The sequence below is a fragment of the Anabas testudineus genome, chromosome 11 (genome assembly GCF_900324465.2).
Source record: "Anabas testudineus chromosome 11, fAnaTes1.2, whole genome shotgun sequence".
Classification (NCBI taxonomy): Eukaryota; Metazoa; Chordata; class Actinopteri; order Anabantiformes; family Anabantidae; genus Anabas; species Anabas testudineus.
In genome coordinates, this window is record NC_046620.1 from 1,969,087 (window position 1) to 1,992,284 (window position 23,198).

The 23,198-nt window shown below is 43.2% G+C and overlaps 1 protein-coding gene across 1 annotated transcript in view; it reads right to left on the bottom strand.

The window, feature by feature from the left end:
* The window catches only part of LOC113153899 (ectonucleotide pyrophosphatase/phosphodiesterase family member 2), a 28,758-nt gene extending 11,983 nt beyond the window's left edge, over positions 1-16,775 (bottom strand). The window contains 26 exon segments of the mRNA XM_033326243.1: positions 2,851-3,004; positions 3,648-3,780; positions 4,639-4,716; positions 5,371-5,512; positions 6,462-6,601; positions 6,884-6,944; positions 7,055-7,227; positions 7,457-7,544; positions 7,903-7,981; positions 8,224-8,351; positions 8,465-8,496; positions 8,583-8,708; positions 9,155-9,263; positions 9,367-9,439; positions 10,340-10,405; positions 10,957-11,012; positions 11,354-11,473; positions 11,675-11,754; positions 11,875-11,972; positions 12,486-12,546; positions 12,645-12,770; positions 14,072-14,221; positions 14,601-14,706; positions 16,463-16,513; positions 16,516-16,623; positions 16,625-16,775. Coding sequence (XP_033182134.1) covers positions 2,851-3,004; positions 3,648-3,780; positions 4,639-4,716; positions 5,371-5,512; positions 6,462-6,601; positions 6,884-6,944; positions 7,055-7,227; positions 7,457-7,544; positions 7,903-7,981; positions 8,224-8,351; positions 8,465-8,496; positions 8,583-8,708; positions 9,155-9,263; positions 9,367-9,439; positions 10,340-10,405; positions 10,957-11,012; positions 11,354-11,473; positions 11,675-11,754; positions 11,875-11,972; positions 12,486-12,546; positions 12,645-12,770; positions 14,072-14,221; positions 14,601-14,706; positions 16,463-16,513; positions 16,516-16,623; positions 16,625-16,699 — 2,613 coding nt within the window. The 5' untranslated portion in view covers positions 16,700-16,775.
* Positions 16,776-23,198: the final 6,423 nt, after the last annotated feature.

Consider the following 23,198-nt stretch of genomic DNA (forward strand, 5'->3'; position numbering starts at 1 on the left):
GTTTTCCAACTACCTCTGCCCTCTAGGACCAGGGTTGCCTCCCTTTGGACTAGTTGAACCAACACTGATCTCTGCAGGTGTTGACATGATTTTTACAAGACAACAGATGCTAAATAAAATCAGCTATGTGATAATCAGTCTATAGATTTTTAACAATACAACTTTCACTCTGTTGCTGCACTAATAACTTGAAATTATTTCAGCAGTTAGTACTATGTTCAGCAAGACTAAAGAATGTTTGAATTGTAAATGCCGTACATGTCTTATCTTGCTGAACCACTGATGTTTGGCAACAGAGAGGAGGTTCCCCTCAGCTCTAATCTCAGAACGATCACAGAGGCTTATGAAAATATGAAAAAGAATGAGAACAGATAACATTCAACACAAAACTACAACATTCCAGTCTTGTCTAAGTTGATTTTGATTTATCAATCTGGGATTCACGTTTATCTGCTTTTGCGTGAGCATGAGACGAGAACATCAATACCACTGTCACGGTTACGTTTTATGTATGAAGGTACTTGATCACTTATCTTAATGTAGCTTAGCATAAAGACTGCTACCACGGGTATGTCCAAAGTCTTTAGTTAACAGCATGCAAGTCTCCATAAGACCTCAATCTGTGTGTTGGCTGTTCGGCCAGATAACTGTTGTCCCAGTTTACAGTCCTAACGCTAAGCTGGGGCATCACCATCACCTTTGTTTCAACATTTCTGTCTCACTAACGCTGACATTTATGAGGTACATTGCATTGACACATGTTTTTTTCTACGTAGCTGTTTGGAGGTCGGGGTTGATGGCGGGAGGAGAAATGACCTAATGCTCTTATTTAAACACAAAGACAAATCATCCGTTTCATTGGTTAAAATACAGTTTGTTTTCAATAAGACTTTGGTTTTAGAAAAGGATTCAAGTATATGCACATGTGTACTGTTCACGTCATAACAACTCTGATGTCTGTTATCTCATGCTACCAAGAACGAGTCAAACGAAGACCTTCTGCAGAGTGACTTCAAAAGCAGCACAAAGAGTTTATATTTCAAAGGGCAGATGTTTTAGCTGCTCTATCGCTCCTCTCCTCCTCACTCAAACTGTTTGTCATGCAGTCAGCCTAAAGGACTTGAAAATGCCAGAGAGAAGTGTATTTAAAAGGCTAAAAGCAGGAAGGAAAGGACTTCAGTGACTGGGGATTTCTTCCTGAGAAACCCAAATAACGTGATTGTCACTGTGTGCATGAATGTTGGCATCACAGTTTAAACCACACTGTTCTCCATGACTTTGCTTGTACTCTCTGACTCAGACTCTACTTGCAGAAAGCATCTTATGCAATTTTCACCTTTTTTCACAGGATTGCTTAACACTGGTTCCACAATGGTCTGAGGCCCAGACAGTTGTAAACATTAAACTATGATCTCATGACAACCAAACCCCTATGACTCAAACCAGTAACAAGTTGGTGAACCATAATTATGGGGCTTCAAACCTAGTGTGTGGTTGACTTCACGTGCCATTTGTTTCCTACGATCTGCAGTGTTTCAACTTACTACAAGCATGGCTAGTGTTGCTCAGCAGTATGTTGTATTTCTGTATCTGTATCTTCTGATGTGATATAAATTCATATCAAATAGGGCGTTTCCCCCAATTCTGATCCAAGATAGGCGTGTTATTCTCAGCTGTAACCTGGATAAGAGGATGTTCAGGTAATTAATTCTGTAAAACATTCAAACGCAGTAATGTGAAACCAAAAGTCTTATTTTGTGCTTAAGAAAAAAGCGTGTGTAAAGCCTATGTTTTACAGCGTAAAACATACAAATCCCACAATGAATAACACAATTAGGGCGTAATGTGGCTGTTTAGCTTGGAATAAATAACTAAACCATCATGATGTTTGCACAGCGAAGTGTTTTCTGTTTGCTAACTGCTGGTTTAGAGCTACAGTTCCATTTTAGCAATACAGTTCTGCAAACCATAAAGTAGCTACTCCCACAAAATGTGGGAAGCGTCCAAGAAATTATTGGAATTTTCAAAAAGGTTCTTCGACGTGCGTTTTTCTCCACTATTAAGATGATTGTTCCACACAGTTACGCACAAGTAGACTCACATTTGTCATATTCTGCTCATAAATCCTACATGTTTGAAAGTTTGTCTCCTACCATGAAGCAAATGAGGATAAATAGAAGTTAGAAAAGAGAGGGAGAAGCTTTCCAGATGGATTTTTGGGATGCTCATGTAGTGACCTCTCACACATTTCATGCTGGATGCTGAACCTATGAATGTTTTGAACTTGATTACTTCAAGCCTTCGTGTACATCACAGTACTATGTATAAATACAATTGTTTGGTTAACCTATAAACTATTTCTGCTTTTGTTGACATTTTCAGACTGCAATATGATTTAGAAGCCACAGTCTATGAGTCACTGTAGGTGAGTAGATTAGTTCTAGTTTCCTAGTTTTGTCTAGTTCTAGTTTTTCCTGCTTTAATTGCATTTGGCATCTTGATATGTAGCACGTTCAGAAAACCCCCGGAGCAGCTGACTCAGTGCAGCTCCTTTGATTATCACTCGTGTTTCTGTTGTTTTAAAACTTTGTCGGTGTGTCACAAATTCCTATATTTTTAATCACTCTTTATGGTAAGATAGAAGTATTAGTCATAAGCATTCACTTAACATCACAAATGAGTTACTGCACATCACTCACTGATGTCTAACAAGTGAACCACTCTGTCACCAGCGGTGTTCCTCTCACTTCCTCAGCTCATATAAATTATTAACTGAACGGAGTCACGCAGCTGCACTGAAGGCTGGGACAGCACTGCCCTCTACTGTATCGGGGGCGGGTTTGAACTCACATTACAGGCTTCACTGTTGTCCGGTCTGTGAGGAATCAGAAAGGAAAACACCCTAAGTGCTCCGTCACACTCTTCCACAGTCTGGTTCAGCTCCAGACAGCTGCTCACGACAGTGTAGTAGTGCGTCGGGACGGGCAGGCTGTCAGGAGAAAACCTGCAGGAAGAAAAATACGAATAGAAATAGGAACTTCATGAAAGGATTTATGTGCACACACTCAGTAAAAGTTAAAACATCTGTGTAAATGTGCCTGGATTAGCACAGGCGCTAATAACAGACACAATATTCTGATGAACTAAACTATAATTATACAGTTAAACTGTGTTTTTCATTTATTAAACTAAAAAAATGTATCTGAATAAAAGATCAAGCAGCACCCTACAGCTACAACCTAGCTGAAAATCCTGCTGCACATTAGGCCAGGTTATAAAAACTGTTTGAGACCAGGGGTACTCAAATACAGGTCTTACAGGTTGAACATTTACGTTAAAAATAAATCATATTTCAGATGAGTTGAACATTTCAACATCAAAGTTTTTTATTAATTCTCAAAGAAGTTTCTGTACATCTGCATCATGGAGGAGACTAAACACAGGGCAAGAGGAAAGGCGGTCACATAATATTTTACACACATTAGTAATTGAACTGTCATTTACTAATATAAACTATTAATGTAATTAACAGCATGACAGTACATGACATGACGTGTCCAGTGCAAGCTTTCATAGATTTATTGTGCAGGGTTAAACTGTCTTTCAGTCTAGATTACTGAGCATGAATGTGGTACAATGTGTCTTACTCTTTTATTTTCTCTGTGGTGTCGCGGAGGCCATCATAGTTGTAGTCGAAAATGGGTCCAGCGAGGACGTTGATACCATTGTTTTCCTCTGCATATCGTTTCAGCAGCGTCCCCTGCAGGTAAGTCCACATTCCTGCATTCAGAGAAGAAAAAGAGTGAAAATTCCCCTTATGTAACTTCCTAAACTCATCCACTCCTTCGGCATCAAGTATTATGATGCCAGTGTCAGGAAATCTCATCAGGATCAGGAAGCGTGTTGATGTAGGTGTGAAGGCATGCAGGTTTCAGGTTCGGGAGTGGTCTAGCTTGTATTGTGATCTCATCTCCCAGGTGAAATGGAAATAAAACCAAACCTATTTCAAATTCTCTTGGTGATAATTTAAAGACATTAAAACATCTCAGGGACCTAATGTAAATAAATGTTAATGCTGTTTTTCACCCTGAAAGCAAAACAACCCAAAACAAATTCATCAGAGTGCATTTAAAAGGTACTTTTTAAATACTTTTATCAGTATGATGTCATTGGCTCTGAAGCCACAGGATCCAAAATCTTTGTTAGAACCAAATAATCCTCCAAATAAAACACGAAAAACATGAAACTGCACAAACTAAATGTTTGAATCTGACTTAATACAGCTGACTTTAAAAATAATCTCATGGACACATGTTCCCCCGACCTTTGACCACCAAATTCTAATCAGTTTATCCTCAAATACAAATAATTGTTTGTGCCAAATTTCACGAGGTTCCCTCCCAGCATTTCCGTGATATCACAAACACAACACACACAACTAATTATGAGTTTTGTCATTTGGGAAACATGGCAATCCAAGATAGGCGTGTTATTCCCAGCTGTAACCTGAATAAGAGGATGTTCAGGTAATTAATTCTGTAAAACATTCAAACGCAGTAATGTGAAACCAAAAGCCTTATTTTGTGCCTGCACCTGCACGGACATTTTACTGAGGTTACAGTTTGAGAGGAGACTCACTCTTGAAAGCCGGGTACATGGGGACGGTGTTGGTGATGAGCGAGGCGTCATATCTGGATTCAGGAGATGAGGCCAGTTCTGTCAATAACACAACACATGCTGTTAGTATCCACTGCTTCCACATGTTGGAACATGTCAAACTACATCAAACAATTATTTCTACAGGTGGTGGGAACCTGTAGAAATAAATTTGGAATATCTAATATCTACCTAATCACTGTGACAAAATATTTTGTCTGTAATTTAGCCTGTCTGAAGTCTCTCTATGTGATCTGATACTTTCACTTGCTTAAATACGTACCAGATACAAACTATGATACATGATCCCATTACAGGGATTTTTTGCTTTGGATAAAAGCGTCAAAGCCAAATGACTAAATGTGAATTTCTCACAGGCTTCATCATCCAGATAACTGAAGGTCCTGAGATGTGGAGATAAACCATTAAACTCTTTTCTGGGTTCAGACTTTTTTTGGGGAAAGATAAGAAAGAAAACTTGATGATGCACTGGAGCTGAACTTAGCTTGACCGTTACCTCACCATCAAAGTGAAACCCGAACTTCTCCTATTTCCAAAATAGTAAAACTAATTAACTAATCTAATATATTTCATGCTGGTTAACTGATAAGTTTCACTTTGTGTCACCGAAATCGAGCTGTGTCTGACGTAGTGCTTTAAAGAGTTTCATGAGAAGTCACACAAACACGACCTGTGGCAGGTGTGCACGTGTACCTGGGGGGAAGAGGAAGCCGTAGGTGAGGTGGCTGTTCTGGTTGTAGGTGGTGCAGCTCTGGCTGTGATCAGCTGACACTCTGGAGTCGACTCGGACGCACTGGACACTAGGAGAAACCTCTGGGACAGGAGTGATGTCCTCCTGAGAGACAGAGACACCGTATATGACGGAGACCAAGTTAATGGTTCCTAACGTTCTGTCAGTTTGGTGGGAAACTGATTTTGATTCTCGTCTTTCAAGGTGAAAAAAAAATACCACTCACAAAAGCCCTGATGTGTAATTATTTGTGTGTGTGTGTGTGTGTGTGTTCCTTATGTTCCTTATGCAGCTGCAGCTTGTAAACCTACTGCACATTCCTAAACACCCTGCAAACGTACATGTTCACATACAGAGATTGTGTGTTTATAGGTGTTGTTAGTATTAGTGTTTCCATGCACTTTTACAACCTCACACCCGGTCTGTGTAAATGAGCGTCAGGAGCTGAAGGAGGAACTATGCTGTTAAAACAAACATAATAAAGTGTAATGGACATAAAAAACATGATTCATTAGTCGTAAAACTTTTTACTAACTAACTACAACAGTGCAACATGTATAGTTTGAAATGATGGTTCAGGAGACTCAGTCACTTCTTATTCAACATTTTTTAGTTTGTTATGAAAATCTGCACTTGGAACTTGCTGCAGAGGGATAAACCATCTCAATGAAAATGAGTCATCTTCAAGTTTGTTTTAACTACACAGTAATGTGGCTGCAAGTGTGGTTAGAATTTATCTGCTCAAGGGTGCGTTCGCTGCAGCTCTGACGTAACAAAACTAATAATAACCTGGTTACTGAAAATCTATAAACTCTTTTACATCAGTGTGGTCGTGACCTTATTGTAATGTAAAGTGCATCTAATTATGAATTCAGTCATTAACAGCACTGGTTTTTCATCGAATCGTAAGAAGTCGTAATGTTTCATGGAGTTAGGCCTCTAGGTTGATTTAAGGTTTACTAAGGCTGCAGTAAACAGTATGAAGGTAACTGTTGAGGGAACAATCATAAGTCAGTACAGTGTGCTGTGTGTTTGTGTGTTTGTGTTTGTATACCTGTCGTGACAGCGTGTATGCTGTCCACAAAGGCATGGCCAGCTCTTTGCTGTATCCACTAATGAACTCCACATGATGAAGAAGAGTGTACTGAGTGTCAAACATCACAGCCGGCCGACCAAACGGTAGCTGGGTACTGTCTGCACAAACACACATGGGTAAGTTGCAAAACCCGCCTGTTCAAAGGCATGAAGTCATGTCCCAGCTGAGCAGGGGAAGTTCTGCCCTTTTAAACTGCTACTGAACTCCAGTCATGTGGTGAGTGACAAATACTTAATAAAAATTCCCAACACAGTGCATGACAGCATAAGTGACTGCTGTCAGGTTGGGAGAAGTGGAATACTGAGGTCACCAGTTTCAGGCAGCATGCCTGTGATTTATCCTACAGAAAAAACTGCTGCAGTGTCTAAAGTGAAACCTACTGTAACTGTAGAGTCCATCAGGTGCAGGACTGAAAGCTTCAAGGACCTCCTCCACTTTGTTCTGTAACAGAAAAATCAACATATAACACATGTTGTGATGTTTTTCTGCCCCCTAATGGACAAATGTTGGATAATAATGCAGTGTGCACTCGCTCAGTGTCTTCCACTGACCTCGTCGTCACAGCTGCAGCCCAGGTCGTGGGTCACGGTGACCTCGGCATCGGACGCCAGTGACGGTGGTGTCACTTCCTCTGGCATGCTGGGTTGGAACGGCGCCTCTTTGAGCATATCATTCAGGCTTCCATATGTCCCGTTGTTCGAAGCTGGTTTCAACCCCAACAAGTCTGACACAGAGACAAACAGGGGAAGGGAGGAAGCATGTTTAGAGAATCAGCAGTTTTCTGCTGATGCAGAGCACTTAAATCAAAACCTACTGTGATAATAATGAGGTCCTGGTCATGTGGACTACACGAGTCCTTTAGTAAAACAAGCTGAATAAAACTGAGCACATTTTCAGGCTGCTGATAAGCTGAACTATTTCACGACATTAATGGAAAATAAAGGGGTTTTCACCACACATGACGTTGTATAATTCTATATTCTCAAACTCTGGCACAGTTTTCTGGAACTTGAAGCTCGGCCCGTGGCCCACGAAGATGGTCTGCAAACAAAAACAGAGAACACAGCGACTCAAACGTGCACTCTGGACTTTTCTTGTTCTGAAAACTCTGCGTTTATAAGTGATGTCTAGCAAATATATATTTCATGCATTGGAGAAGCTGACCCATTTGAAAAACCTAAAACCTGCATTTTTTACATTCATTTCCTAGCTTGTGTTGTCCTGATGGTTCATTAGTGTGTTTCTTGGCACATTGCTGCCACCTGTTGATCACCTGTGTGCTTGAACAGTGCTCCATTGTGCTGCAAATACAAGTAAAACCAAAACTCCACGCCAAACTTTAATAAATCATCTACAATATGTAACAGAGTACAGGAAAGAAACACAGACAGCGTTTTACCCTCATGCTGGTTATCTTGTTGTCGAAGCCGTGGTCACCAAAGAAACCACAACGAGTCCTCAGTTTTTCTGGCATTTTCCTGAAACAAACGTTTTTTTTTTTGCCCACAGTTCATTTTTCTGCACCTGCTCATTAACTTAATTATCTACAGTATATAAGTATATTTATATAGTGCCAAATCATAAAGGAGTTATCTCAAGAGACTTCACAGAAATAATGTAACAGCAGAATCATTCTCTCTGTGTCTCAGATCCAATGATGTATGATTTTTTTTTACTATTAAAACACCACATATAGACGATCCAGTAAGTCGGAGGGTACCTGGCGATGTGCCACTTCCTCTCCATTAGCAGGTGGACATCCTCGATCCTGCGGTTGTTGGCGTAGTGAAGCCTCTTGGGTAAATGCTGCTTCAGGTACGGCTTGAAGTGCTGAGTGGGCATTTTGCACTGAAACAGCAAATGGAGAGGTGAACGACTCGACCTCTTCTTCTTTGTCCCACACGGACAGACACAGGCATATTGTGTTGTAGTGTGACCGCGTGTGTTTGCTGTGTACTTACTGTGAGGTTTGCAACAACTACTTGTGGGTCATCTGGAAAAAGGAAATATCATATTACTAACGTCTCTTTTTACTAAGGACAGAAAAGTATTTTCCTAAAACCAGAAACCAGCACTTACATGTGGTGGATTTGGGGTCTTTGGGCCGTACTCTGCCCAGCGAGCCAGGGATCAGCGTGATCTCGTCTATGTTGAGCGGATAGCTGCTGAGGAACTCTGTCCTGTCACAGTGGGCCTCCTCCATACCTGAGAAGCAGTCAGGATAGGGTCAGGCTAAAACCAGTAGGCCTTACTGTCAATGTGGTTTATGGAAACATTGATTTATGATGTGACGTTGTTGTGACTTATTATAAACGGTACTTTGCACATCTTTGTAAAATCCTTTGCAGATTATGACATAGAGACATAGATTCCGGTGTCATGTATTTAGTTTCTTCCTGTCTTCGAAGATATTGTGGAGATGTGTTGATCTCGTTTCACATCATGTGGAAGTGTTTTATTTTGTAATGTACAAACCACATGTTGTTGCTTTTTACTTTTTACTTCCTCTTTTCACGTCGCTCTCACCAGCAGGAAACACTACAGCTTATTTTATTCAGTGTATTCTTTTAATTTGAATTAGCTAACCTCATTATCTAGTTGTACATCACCATTAGAGAGAGATCGTAGTTTAATTGGGTTTGGGGTCTTACCGTGGTCTCCGACAATGATGATATTGACACAGCGGTGCAGGTTCATCTGCTTCAGTCCGTTCATCAGCTGACCGATGATGTTGTCCATCTCCTTCAGAGGGTTGTCCAGCTATAAAGGACAAGCAGGTAAAAAAAAGAAATGACTGAGACAGATACAAATGTAGAGGCACACTTCCAACAGCTTTATTGTCTTTTTGAGCGACAGGTCTCACCTCATTGCTGAGCGGTCCAAGGCGATGTCCGAAGGTATCGGGCTGCTCTGAGTGCACGGCGTACACGTACGGCCTGCAGAGAGACGGCACACACAGTTCAATGATGAGGCGAATGTCTACTCTGCTCAAGGTTGAATTCAAACAACTGCTGTACATAAAAGGAAACGTGTTCTTGTGTATAAATCATTCACACGTGACTGAGCTCGTTGAGTATCTCACTTCAACAAACACTGGACTGAGACATAAAAACCTTCGTTTCCCTCGTCACACTACAAAAACACTTATCAGCTCGTGACCCCTTCACTGACCCAGAAAATGCTCAGCACTCAAAACTTTATCTTCAACAGACACAAAGCAACTCTCTGACACTAATGACTAAATATAAAACACACAGGATCTTATTTAAGACAAAGAGCCACGTGCATGTGCATCAGCATTCCTTAACTATAAAAAAGACCTCCAGACTAAACATCAGTTAGTGAAGGTTGTCTAAGAGCACAACTTGTCTACACATCACTGAACACATCCTTGACCATAAGTGGTGATGTGAGTCCACTCGAGAAGCAGCTTAAAACCAGAAAGTTGATTTGCACCAAGTGTGTAAAAGTTAAATTACTCTAGAAATACATCATGTGTAACAGCTGGGAAATGGATCACCATGTGCAATCACATCAGAAAATGTAAGTATATCATTCAGCTGTTAGTTAAAATGGAAAAGCATATCATTATTAGCCAAATACTCCATTATAATAATCAGTTACGTCATCGAGAACAGGCAGATACCATATGACCTGTTCTGTAAAGGGAAAAATAAAAGAGTTTTTCTTTCATATTTGACCTAAATTAAGCACAAAACAACAATAAAATCTTTAATTTATGATTTATTGGGACAATCAAATGATTAGTTACATCAGCTTTTGTGTAAATAACGTATTAAATAAGACGCAGTTAGGAAACATTTTATAGTTCGTACCTCTCATCGTCCGGCAGGTGCAGCCAGTGCAGCATCGTCAAAATCCTCCTCTCCAGAGGAATCACCCTGGAAAAAAACATGCAGGACTTCATGTCACACACACGCACTATTATCACGTGTTCTTTATGCGTTTTTAATAAATGACAACAGGTCTGCAGACTACACATGTCGGCTACTCTAACAATAAGTGGACACATCAATCAGGATTAATAAACACGTTTTAATGAAACACTTTGTTGTCTAGTTTTCTTTCTTTGTAAATTCTGGTTATATGATACTTTTGTATATAAATGCAGATCAGCAGAGCCCGTCAATGGCCTCTGTTATGCCCTACTGTGTGGGGGTATTGTTTTGTGTCTTTGGCCATTGTTAGTCTCAGAATGTGACGAGACCTCGGCCTCAGTCCTCGTGACTGTTAGAACATGAGTGTGTGTGTGTCTCTGTCAAAATGTATCAGTGAGGAAACAGCTGTAATCCAGTAACTCTCCTATAATCTGTGATCCTCTTTTCCTCCTCAGTCTTTACCCAGTGTTTCCACCTGTTTAAGGTAGTTACCAGTTTAAGCTGCATTCAGTGTCTGAGCCTATTGAAAAATATTCCAGTACTAACTTAAGTACCAAGGCCAGAAGAAAGAGGCTGCTTTCACTCCCTGCTTCTCTGCTGTGATCCAAATCTGTAACAGAACACAGAAGAGAGTAACACACCTCCCACACGAAGTGGCTTCATACTGAGATCGTACAGTAGGAGGCACATTTGTACCTGGCCTAACTCCATCCTGCACAGCCGACCAGGTGTATTCAGGTTTTTCTACATACTTATACTTCAGTAAACTCATGAAGGTCAAATAAAATGCATATAAAAATATTTGAGTGACTATTTACTTTACATCATGAGAGAATATCAGCACCTCTGTGAACCCGTGACAGAGAAGGGCTCAGATGTGTTTAGTCTGTTTTCATGCTGTATGCTATTTTTGTCACCACTACGTTTCACTGAGTGTCTGAGTGTACGCACAGGCTGTCCGCCCCACCAGCGATGGTTCAGCTTCTCTCTGGTGCGAAGGCTGAAGGTGGCATTAAACACAGGGTCGTGCATAGTGTTCCCCACAATCCCATGAGACTCTGGGTACAGACCCTGCAGAGAGGTCCCACAGAATAATGTCACAACAGTTAATATATTAAATATCAGTGTTGCAGCAAAGAGCTTTCGACCATGTGGACAAACATTAGTATTTACTTAGCCTAGAAACATAGGAGAGTTCACTGCACCCTTCTATTGTGACATGATAAAGATGATAAAGATCCAGCCAATCAAGTATTATCCAGGATCACTTACTGTGGCTAGGGTGTATAAATTTGGAAAGGTCTTTGATGGGTAGACTGGTCGCATGTAGGGCGCTGACGTTCCACAGCTTCCTGAGAATTAACACATGCAAGCTACTGGATTACAGGTACAGGAACAACAAGAACAAGAACAGATAACAAACTCTACAATCACATGTAGGTAAAAACGAATAAGAAGTCAAAGATACACACTGAGTTTGTGAATGTTGGGGATGACAGATTTGCCCTTTTTCAGGTATGAAGCTCTGAAGCCATCGACAGACAGCATGATGAGGGGAGGCCGGATGAAGCTGAGGAGACGACAAAAACACAATTCACCAGGAGCAGCTTTGGAACATTTGAAGCAAACTGTGCAACTCAGAGGAAGAAGGATTAAAATATCAGAAAGAGAACAATGGACTTTCTAAATGAGACCCGAACACAAAGACTTCACTAAAGAATGGAGAGTTGTTCTCCCGTGGAAACTCAGGGTTGATCTGACCGACTACAGCAGACGTACAGAAACTACACAGCTGAAGATGATACTTCTATTGATCGATCTCTAACTGAGACATTGAGGCTTTTATTTTTGTAAGAATAACACTGACTACAGCGCAGAGAACACTTTGAATTGCACCATGGGAATTGTAGTTAATGGAATTTAATGAGGTACTAAGTTTTTAACAAACAGCAGTTTGTTAAGGATTTATTGTTGTGGTTCTATAATAATACTAACTCAGCATCATAATTCTACATTTACTTGATTTATTATAGTTTCTATTAATTCATGCAGCATTTTATCACATTGCTGATTTCAGACCTACCCTGCAGGACATTCTGCACTCTTAATCTCCTCACAGTCTCCTTCCACCCATGACGTCTCACCTCATAAGGAAAACAACAGGCCATAATTACCACCCATTATTTTAACAGCTGAACGGTTATTATGCATTTCCAAATTCAAATTATCTCATGACTAGTACCTGTGCAGAGTGACTTGTAGTTGGAGCAGCAGTCTCCTTTCTCCAGACAGTCCTCTGAGCAGTGGCAGGCATGGTTGTCGTTCCTCTCCTCCCCACAGCGATCCTTGGTGCACTCGAAGCCTCCCTCTGAGACACAGGAGGCTCATTATATGTGACTTTATGTCATTTTACTGCAGAAAACCCCTCACAGAGAGAAACTGAACCGTGAGAAACTAGATCTCAGATACTCACAATGTGTGACTTATTATCCAGTTACAAGCAAAACAGATCTTTTAAGAATACAAGTAGCTCATTGTTATAGAATCGATTTGCAGAAACCTTTTTGTGTTGGAAAATGCCTCAGTGCTGTGTACTGTGCCGTTGTACTCTATTCAACTGGCCAAAGTCTAAATTAGCATCTGATGAAAATTAGCATTGGCTAACTCTTGGACATCTGCCCGTTGTTCACGTTGTATTAGCTGCAGCAGAAAGCATTAAGCACGTTGTGTGTGGGCCCACTGTGGTACTGCTGGGTACTACTCCAAACACATTATTGTAGTTAATATCTAACTACTACTGCTTACTGCTCTTTAATCTGCACCAACACAAAAGCATATCTCTCTTTTGATTTCACACAACACAAAATATGGACTCTGGTGATATTTATACTCCAATTATTGTCGGCAAATCCCCGGTGAAGGCAAAGCCACCAAGAACTGTGCCATGCCAACAAGAACTGTATTGTGCATATATCCAAAGCCTGATCCATCTTATTCCTCTAAGCCTCAGAACTCAATTCCTGTCCAAAGACTATTAAAAAGCAATCAGTGAGTGCACATGATCACAATCAGTTACTGGAACACCTAAAGTGGATTAATCCACTGCTGAAAATAGCAACAAAAGCACCATTTGCTTTTATTAGCTACTGTTTGAGACAAACAGACTTACTGTTTTTAAAGAATCCGTTTTAAGTCAAATCCAGTGACCTTGGTTCTGAGAGGCTGCACGGTCTTTACTTTAACCGAAGCATTTTACAGTGTTGATTCTCATTAACCCACTAACAAAACCATGACCAAGTGTCTGACATATGAACAGAGTGAGCCGAGGATCAAACAACCGACCCCATGACTGGTCGACAGCCGCTTTACCTCCCTGACTGACAACATGTAGAAAAGCCAGATGTAATGAGAGATGATTGACACACTGTGAACAGTGACAGATTCAAGAAAGTGGACACATGTTAACACACCAAACAAAAAACACATCAATAAATCTGTCTGTCAGCAACTAAAGATAAAAATGCAGACCTCCTCCGAGGCTTCTTAAAGTGCCCTCTGTTCACCTTTATTATGTCTTTAAAAGACTCTTTAAACTCCACGGACACAGAATGATCTGATGAGATAGTGTTCGTGAAGTATTCAGACAGAGTGACCCTGTTTCTCACTGACCTGTTTTCAGGCAGTGCTCATCAAAGTCGTAGCAGCAGCTGTAGTAGGTCTTACACAGATTGTCACATCTGCATCCTGGAGGTTTGGCCTCATCCAGCTCAAAGCACCTCCCTTTACAGGACCCTGCTGAGCTGACCCACTCGGAGACGACTGGAGGGTGGAGAGGGGAACATTTAGACACAAAGGTTCATCTGCAAAGCTTGAAATCATTAAAACACGACGACAGGCAGCTTTTGCTTTCATTTCAGACTCTGTGGAAATTCGTTGGTATTTACGATGTTTTTTAGAAGAATGTTTTTATTCAATGCAGAAACCTTCAAAGTCTTATTGTCTTCTTTTTACTGAACCAATTTGTGCTCATTTCGTGTCGTCTGGATTTAATTTTCCATCAAAATAATGCACAGCTCTTTGCTCCTGATCTGCTCATGAGCGACTTCATTGGTCCATTTATTAGAAATTATACTGTAAAATATTTTAACATTTACATCATATTTAAAGTCCAAACAGTCGATGTCAGGGCTGATCTCACCTTTAGTGTGCGTTGGTGGGTTTTCTCCACCCTCTACCGGCCGACTGGCTTGAAACACATAAGCTCTGCTGACATCAGTACTCCACAGGCAGAACGCAACCACTACCTGCAGAAAACCACAGACACCATTATTCTGAGCTCAGGCTCAGAAGATAACAGAGCATCATTTTCCTGCTGAAGGACACTTCCTGACGCTGTGCACCAAAATAGAGCTGAAAGGTGGTCGCTGTTGCCCTTATAGGGTCTGTTTTCATCTCCCCTGAGACATATACATGTTCACACCTCACTAAAGAGGTCAGAGGTCAGTGGACAGCCAGAAGTGGCAACCCTGAAAAAGCGTGTGATGAAGTGTTGTGTGATCCTTCCCCTTGTATAGCTCCGTGAGAGGAGGCTTTTAGCTCCTACTGATAAAGGTTCAATTCCCACTGGGGCCTCCTGTTCTTTACTGCCCATCACCTGACTGATGATGTGACTGTGCATCATAACAGTAGTGTTTCCACCTTTTCACAATGCAGATACACCTTCGAGACATGCATGAGCGCTGTTTGTACCTCCTCCTGTACCATGTGAGAAAGAAATACTCATGCATTCAAAAGTCATAGACTTATTGTTTTGTTCCCTAATGTCCTTATTTAAATGTTGTTTGAGTTCATTTCTTTCTGCAGGAGCCCCACACCCCACACCCCTCATTTTCCTTCTAACAACTTCCATCTACATGTTGAAATGAGATCCAAACGGTAGCTGAATCTGTCTTTAACCCTCACACACAATGTTTCAGGTGTTATCAAGATGCAGTTGAGTAATGCTTTGACCTCCAAATACAGCAACATACGTTCTGTGACGATCATCAGAGTCTTCAGCTCTTTGGCAACGAACTGACAGTACAGAGATACTGTGAACTGAGTCATGTTATCAGTGTCTCCGTTAGAAACATGAAACATTAAAACATTTTTAGTTTACTTTTCTTTTGCTTAAAGGTGATTTGTTGATTGTTGAAATCGAACCTGAACTTTAACTCTCTGACTCTCAGAACTGGCCTCAGACATGTGGCCGGTGCTGCTGAGTATCTGCTCCCTCCATTAACATGTGTTCCAGCTGTTTTCTAGAAATTGTCTGAATCAACAGCTCAACAAGAGGAAGTGGCAGAAGGAATAAAACCGCTGCAGCTGTAATTTCCCTGACTGTCTCCTGCAAAGCCTTCCAGGACTTTCAGAGCTCTCTGGAAAACATTTAAAAGCAGAACCAACGAATTAAGCAACCAAAGCATCTGCGTTCCTTCTCAACCCATCTTACTGAGCCAGAGTTGAACTGGAGCACACTGATGCCTTCTGTAAATTCTAGAGTTATCCCAGCTCAATGACAGCACCCTGCAGCTGATCTCATTACATTAGAATATGAAGAATGTATGGCAGGAGAATCCGTCTGTACCTGAAGCAAACAGACAGATCAACAATGACATTTACTATATTCATTTAAAGGATTCATCATTAAAGTACATCTGTGTTTCACAGTTATTTATGATGATGATGATGTCAAACCCATCCAGTCCATGGTGGCACCGTTGATCTACAGTTTACATGTTTGTCTCCCAGGTTCTACACCAGCGACCACAACAATTCATATCTGTGCTCAGAGTTTAGGAAATGACTTCTCTCTTCATGCACAGCTTCCAAATTTCACGACTCGCATTGATGGGAGGCAAAGTGCAGTTCCCTCACTCACAGGTCGATGTTTCAATTCTGCAAGAGCGCAATCTGTTTTCCTCGGTGGAGGGAGGGAGCTGCACACACCAACCGTTCAAATGAAAAACTAAAACAGCGACATGACAATCCAACAACCAAACTGTCACAGTCTCACCGTACCAAATTGCCCAGTAGCATGTTCCAAGCAGTGAATCCACCTTTGGCATCCCCCTAAAAAAGTCAAAAGCTCCGAAATGCTGTCCAGAGTCCGGTAGAAGCTCCTCTGTGCGCCTCTCCAGATCGATGGAGCAGAGCGCAGGAGTCCAACTCTCTCTCTCTCTCTCTCTCACTGTGTCTCTCTCTAGTTGTTTGCCTTTCCTTTGCCTCTGCCTCTCTCGGTCTTGGGCCAATAAGCATGAAGTAATGGTGACAGCTGCGCTCTGGTACAAGAGTGCGTCAGGTCGGGGTGACGCTCTGGAGTCCAGCACAGTCTGCAGAGCTGATCACCCCGAGCGGAGAGAGGCACTCAGAGGGAGAGCAGGGGGCTGGAGAAGTCTCCTCTGTGCAGCTCTCTGTCCGCCTTAAAGGAATATAGAGGTTTCATTGGCCTGAAGAATTACTGCCCTTAGTCCCTGGTTCACGATTAAACTTTCCAGACCACAGTTTATGAAGTAGCAGGTTCAACTAATGCACACAGAACATTTCCCACTCATGAGTACTCGAGCTTGAAGAACTCAGTGTTCAGAAACATAAAGAACATTAATGTAACACTGAACAGTGTCCATGTCAGGCAGTGGAGGTTTGTAAAGTCTCTATATCCCCTCCCCATAGGCTAAAAAGAACGTTCTCTATTCTGTTGACAAATGTCCCAAAGCAAAGGGAACAATGACCCAGTATCAGTATCAGTGCTGTTCAAGGTCGCACAGTAACTTACTGTACAGTGAAGAAATCCTGCAGTGCTCAAGGACGGGGTTTCCACAGTAAGTCAGCGGTGATGCAACGAATCCACACAGTTGAAGTGGGTTTTATGAAACAGTGAGTGTGACTGAAGTCGGACTTGCTTCAGAGTGTACAATAAGTGTAATAATGCATTGATAAACCTGCAGGTTTCCATGTTTACTCTTTACTCTAACCTACACAGCAGCAGTTAATTCAAGGCCGACTGCAGCTCTGTGTGTTCAAACCACCCACACAGCACCCTCTGGTCCTCGGTACCTCATCTGACATAACAGTCAGTGAGAGTTCGGGTTCAGCTGCCATCTAAGAGCAGGGATAAGACCTGCTTCACTGTCCAGAGGATCTCTGTGTTACTTTTACCTGTGAGACACACATGCATGCTCCCCTTTCAGCAGAGGGGTCAAAGGTCACGTGCAGCAGGTCAAGGTTTAACACACATGTGACCAACCTCGATGCAAATGTGTAAATATCCATGTTTTTAACTATGTCTAGTTTTCATTTGCAAACAGATTTAGAGTTCCCATCAGTGAGGCGCATGCAGCTGCAGATTTACCACGCTTAACGAAGTCCAATGAATTTAAAAGGATTTAGAGTGAAAACACTAATCCACCTTGTTCCGTCAGTGACGTGATACGTGGAGCCCACGTGAGGTAACACAGAGCTGAGCTGTGAACATCTCACGCTGTAAACCAGCAGACAAAGACACCTCGCTGTGAAAAGAGATCTCCTGTTCAAAGCCGTCTCTGCACTCCCGCTCGGCTGCAGACAGATACCTCAGCTAGAGCTCTCTGCAAGACAAGTATCAGCATTAGCACGGTGTTTATCTGCGCTGTGATTTTGGATGAATACCACATAAAGCCGCAGCTTTACTCCTCTGTTCGCAGAGCTCCTCTCTAAACACATCAGGGCTCTTGAAAGGCTCAGCTCGCACTGACAAGCTGCACTCTGCAAGGAACATTTGATTCATAGGGGACAACAAATCTCTCAGCTTTGAAAGTGATCTGTACACCCAGCACCTGGGGGGAGGTGGTGGTGGTAGTGGGGGGTCCTTATCTTCCAAAGACCACACACATATATAAACATTCACCGAAGCATGGACACACACACACACACACACGTAAAGATAGAGACAAGAGCACGACGTAGAAAACATTTAAAGAGGTTTGAAACAATGGAGCGTTGTTAGTGAGGTCCTGTGTGTGTGTGTGTGTGTGTGTGTGTGTGTGTGTGTGTGTGTGTGTGTCCATGTGTGTGTTGCAGAAGTGGATGACACAAAGAAACACACACACACACACACAGATTTCTCTCCATCAGCTCCATGCCCACAGTCACGTTTGTCGTGTGATGATCTTTTGTCGTTGTGGTTTCACTGTTCAAGGACAAGTTCACAGAGAAACGGAGATTCAGTCACCTACAGACCAGTCTGACGTTTTATTATTATTGTTGTTATTATTTATTATTATTTGGTTGTTTAAAATCTAAACTACCTGCTTCAGGAAACAACACGTCTGTATCGATGTTTGTGTGTGAAACCAGCAGTGACCGTACTCTAACCTTTACATCGTCCCACTGCCTTTCAGTCCAACATTGATAAACACAGAATCGTCTCAACTGAGTGTGTCCACTCATCGGTGTTTTTGACCACATCACAAACTTTTGATGTCCCTTCACCAGCGACTGAATGTATCAGTGTCAGCTCAGCTAAAAGCACAAAGACTCAGAAACACAGAAACAAGTGATGCAATAACAGATGCTGAGCTTTAAACAATGCTTAGAAAGAAAAACAACTGATAATGTGCTGACTGCGACTCAAATGTAAAAGACTCAAACCTCTACTGATACACTGAGCTCCTCTCCTCTCTCCTTTCTCCTCTCTCCATTCAAATTCCACCATTGCACATCATTAACTTTGTGTCTTCTCTCTCCTGTAGTTGTGTTTCCTCCTCTCTGTCTCCCTCTCTCTGTACTTTTCTGCAGGTATCCTCGGCCTGGAGCTGTACATCTCCAGAATCCAGTTCACCTGCCCAATGTTCTTGATGCTTGTTGTTGTCTTTATTTCCTGCTGTTCTTTTCTCTCTTCTCTTCCACTCACCCCCAACCGGTCGAGGCAGATGGCCGCCCACCCTGAACCTGGTTCTGCTGGAGGTTTCTTCCTCTAAAGGGAGTTTTTCCTCTCCACTGTCTCCTGGTGCTGCTCAGTGGGGTTGTTGGTTTTCTATATCATTCTGTTCACAGTTATATTTTTTAAGGTCTTAAACCTTAAACACTGTAAAGTACCTTGAGACGACTTCTGTTGTGATTTTGGTAATGGACAAATAAAATTGAACTGAATTGTGAAGTGAGTTCCGACAGATCAGTGTGTGAAGTGGTGTGTTCTTTATTTCCATTTCATTCAGTTTTTAAATCAGTGTCCTCTCTGACCTCATCCTAACACTGATTTTCTTGTTCTTGTTCTCTGCTTGTGCCATAATTACTGACTGTAAGATGTTACTGCTGAACATTAGAACCTGCTGTGATCAGATATGGACGTTTGCAACACAAAGCATTTGTCTTGATTTAAAGCTGCATCCACTGATTTAATTTTGGTCACACCTTGTCACATATTATCCTATTATAACATACAGTACTACGTGTTCAGGTCTTTATCAGTCCTCCTTATGTTTTTATGTCAGCAGTTCATTAAATGTTTGATTCTGCAGTGACACAGATAATTAGACAGGCCACGTTTACTGACCTGATATATATTATATATAGAGTGAATGTAGTTTGAAATTTGTAGGAGAGCAATCAATTCCATCGATTCTGTGGACATTTGTATATTGTAATTCAGGAACAGTGATGCACTTTGAACAAAGTTAATATTTGCCTCACTATGCTCAAACACACACCCACACTCACACACAAACAGCCTGTTCCTGTGATCACATGTCTCCGTTAACTCGAATATCACATCACTGGCACGCTCCCACTGACTTTAGAAGGTTTCATTTGTTGACTTTTATTACACGATGACACTTCGGATGCAACATAAATCATCAACGCCTGAAACTGAAGGTTTTTACCGTCTGCTCCCTTGAGGAAAAAAATGCACTTGTTAGATTTGATCTCAACTGCACATGGTGACTAACTCCTCTGTAATTAATAAATTAGATTGTGTTTCAGTCTCTTCTCCTCATTTCCTTCACAGGTAGACATTTCACCTTATTCTGAAGAATCCAGACAAAGAGGAAGTGAACAACACATTAACATCAGTCATTTTACCATTTCAACGCTGGGACTGAAGTTTAAGTCGCGACTGTCTGTAGTCTCAAAGTAGCAAAGACAGGAAGCAAAGAAGACGACAAACTGGTAGACAGATGGACAGATGAAGACAAAAAGAAGGAAAGACATGAAGCTGGAGTTTTAATGAGCAAAACATGAGCAGCAGTGTGTGTGTCAACAGCTGTTCTCCAGCAGAGGGCAGCATTTCTATGTTACACTAAACTGAAAGCAAAGACTTAAGAGTGGAAAAGTCAGAAGGCATGAGAAGATATAAAGGTTCTCTAAGGTCACTTTGAAGTAGAATTTTCTAGTTTTACCCCTCCCTGAACTGCCACCTTACTGTGGTGGAGGGGTTTGCGTGCCCGAATGACCCTAGGAGCTATGTTGCCGGGGGCTTAAGCCCCTGGTAGGGTCTCCCAAGGCAAACAGGTCCTAGGCGACGGGCCAGACTAAGAGCAGTTCATAAACCCCTTATGACGAGTGAAAGATCAAGGTCGGATACGTCGCCCGGATTGGCGTCACCGGGGCCCCACCCTGGAGCCAGGCCTGGGGTTGGGGCACGTAGACGAGCGCCTGGTGGCTGGGATCTCTCCCACGGGACCCGGCCGGGCGCAGCCCGAAGGAGCGACGTGGGACCGCCTTCCCGTAGGCCCACCACCCGCAGGAAGGCGCATAAGGGGTCGGTGCAGTGTGGATTGGGTGGCAGCCGTGTGGAGGTGCCTCGACAACCCAATCCCTGGACAAAGAATCTGGCAATTGGGACATGGAATGTCACCTCACTGGGTGGAAAGGAGCCTGAACTTGTGTTGGAGGTTGAGCGGTACCGGCTAGAGATAGTCGGGCTCACTTCCACACACAGTCTGGGCTCTGGAACACAACTCCTTGAGAGAGGTTGGACTCTCTTCTACTCTGGAGTTGCCCATGGTGAGAGGCGGCGGGCAGGGGTGGGCTTGCTTATAGCCCCCCAGCTCAGCTGCCATGTGTTGGAGTTTTCCCCGGTGGACGAGAGAGTTGTTTCCCTGCGCCTTCGGGTAGGGGATAGGTCTCTCACCGTTGTTTGTGCCTACGGGCCAAATAGCGGTGTAGAGTACCCAGCTTTCATAGGGTCTCTGGAAGGGGTACTGGAAGGTGCTCCGACTGGGGACTCTGTCGTCCTACTGGGGGATTTCAACGCCCACGTGGGCAATGACAGTGATACCTGGAGGGGCGTGATTGGGAGGAACGGCCTCCCTGATCTGAACCCGAGTGGTGTTTTGTTATTGGACTTCTGTGCTAGTCACAGCTTGTCCATTACAAACACCATGTTCAAGCATAAGGGTGTCCATCAGTGCACGTGGCACCAGGACACCCTAGGTCGGAGGTCTATGATCGACTTTGTGGTTGTGTCATCTGACCTCCGACCATATGTCTTGGACACTCGGGTGAAGAGAGGGGCTGAGCTGTCAACTGATCACCACCTGGTGGTGAGTTGGATCCGATGGCGGAGGAGGGAGCGGGATAGACCTGGCAGACCCAAACGTATTGTGAGGGTCTGTTGGGAACGTCTGGTGGAACCCTCTGTCAGAGAGGTCTTCAACTCCCACCTCCGGGAGAGCTACAATCAGGTCCCGAGGGAGTCTGGAGACATTGAGTCCGAGTGGACCATGTTTTCCACCTCCATTGTCAATGCGGCTGTTCGGAGCTGTGGCCGTAGGGTCTCTGGTGCCTGTCGTGGCGGCAATCCCCGAACCCGGTGGTGGACACCGGAAGTAAGGGAAGCCGTCAAGCTGAAGAAGGAGTCTTATCAGGCCTGGTTGGCCTGTGGGACTCCTGATGCAGCTGATGGGTATCGGCAGGCCAAACGTGCCGCAGCCCGCGCGGTCGCAGAGGCAAAAACTCGGACCTGGGAAAAGTTCGGCGAGGCCATGGAGGAGGACTATCGGTCTGCCTCAAGGAAATTCTGGCAAACCGTCCGGCGCCTCAGAAGGGGAAAGCAGTTTCCCGCCAACACTGTTTACAGTGGAGGTGGGGAGTTGCTGACTTCGACTGGGGACGTTGTAGGACGGTGGAAGGAATACTTTGAGGATCTCCTCAACCCCGTTGACACGGCTTCTGTTGAGGAAGCAGAGGCTGGGGACTCGGAGGTTGATTCGTCCATTTCCCTGGTCGAAGTCACCGAGGTAGTCAGTAAGCTCCTCGGTGGCAAGGCACCAGGGGTGGATGAAATTCGCCCCGAGTACCTTAAGTCTCTGGATGTTGTAGGGCTGTCTTGGCTGACACGCCTTTGCAGCATCGCGTGGAGATCGGGGACAGTACCTCTGGACTGGCAGACCGGGGTGGTGGTTCCTCTTTTTAAAAAGGGGGACCGGAGGGTGTGTTCCAACTATAGGGGGATCACACTCCTCAGCCTCCCTGGGAAAGTCTATTCCAGAGTGCTGGAGAGGAGAGTTAGGCCGCTAGTCGAACCTCGGATCCAGGAGGAACAATGCGGTTTTCGTCCTGGCCGTGGAACACTGGACCAGCTCCATACTCTCGCTAGGGTGCTCGAGGGTTCATGGGAGTTCGCCCATCCAGTCTACATGTGTTTTGTAGACTTGGAGAAGGCGTTTGATCGTGTCCCTCGTGGCATCCTGTGGGGGGTACTCCGGGAATACGGGATTCGGGACCCTTTGTTAAGGGCCATTCGGTCCTTGTATGACCGGAGTAGGAGCTTGGTTCG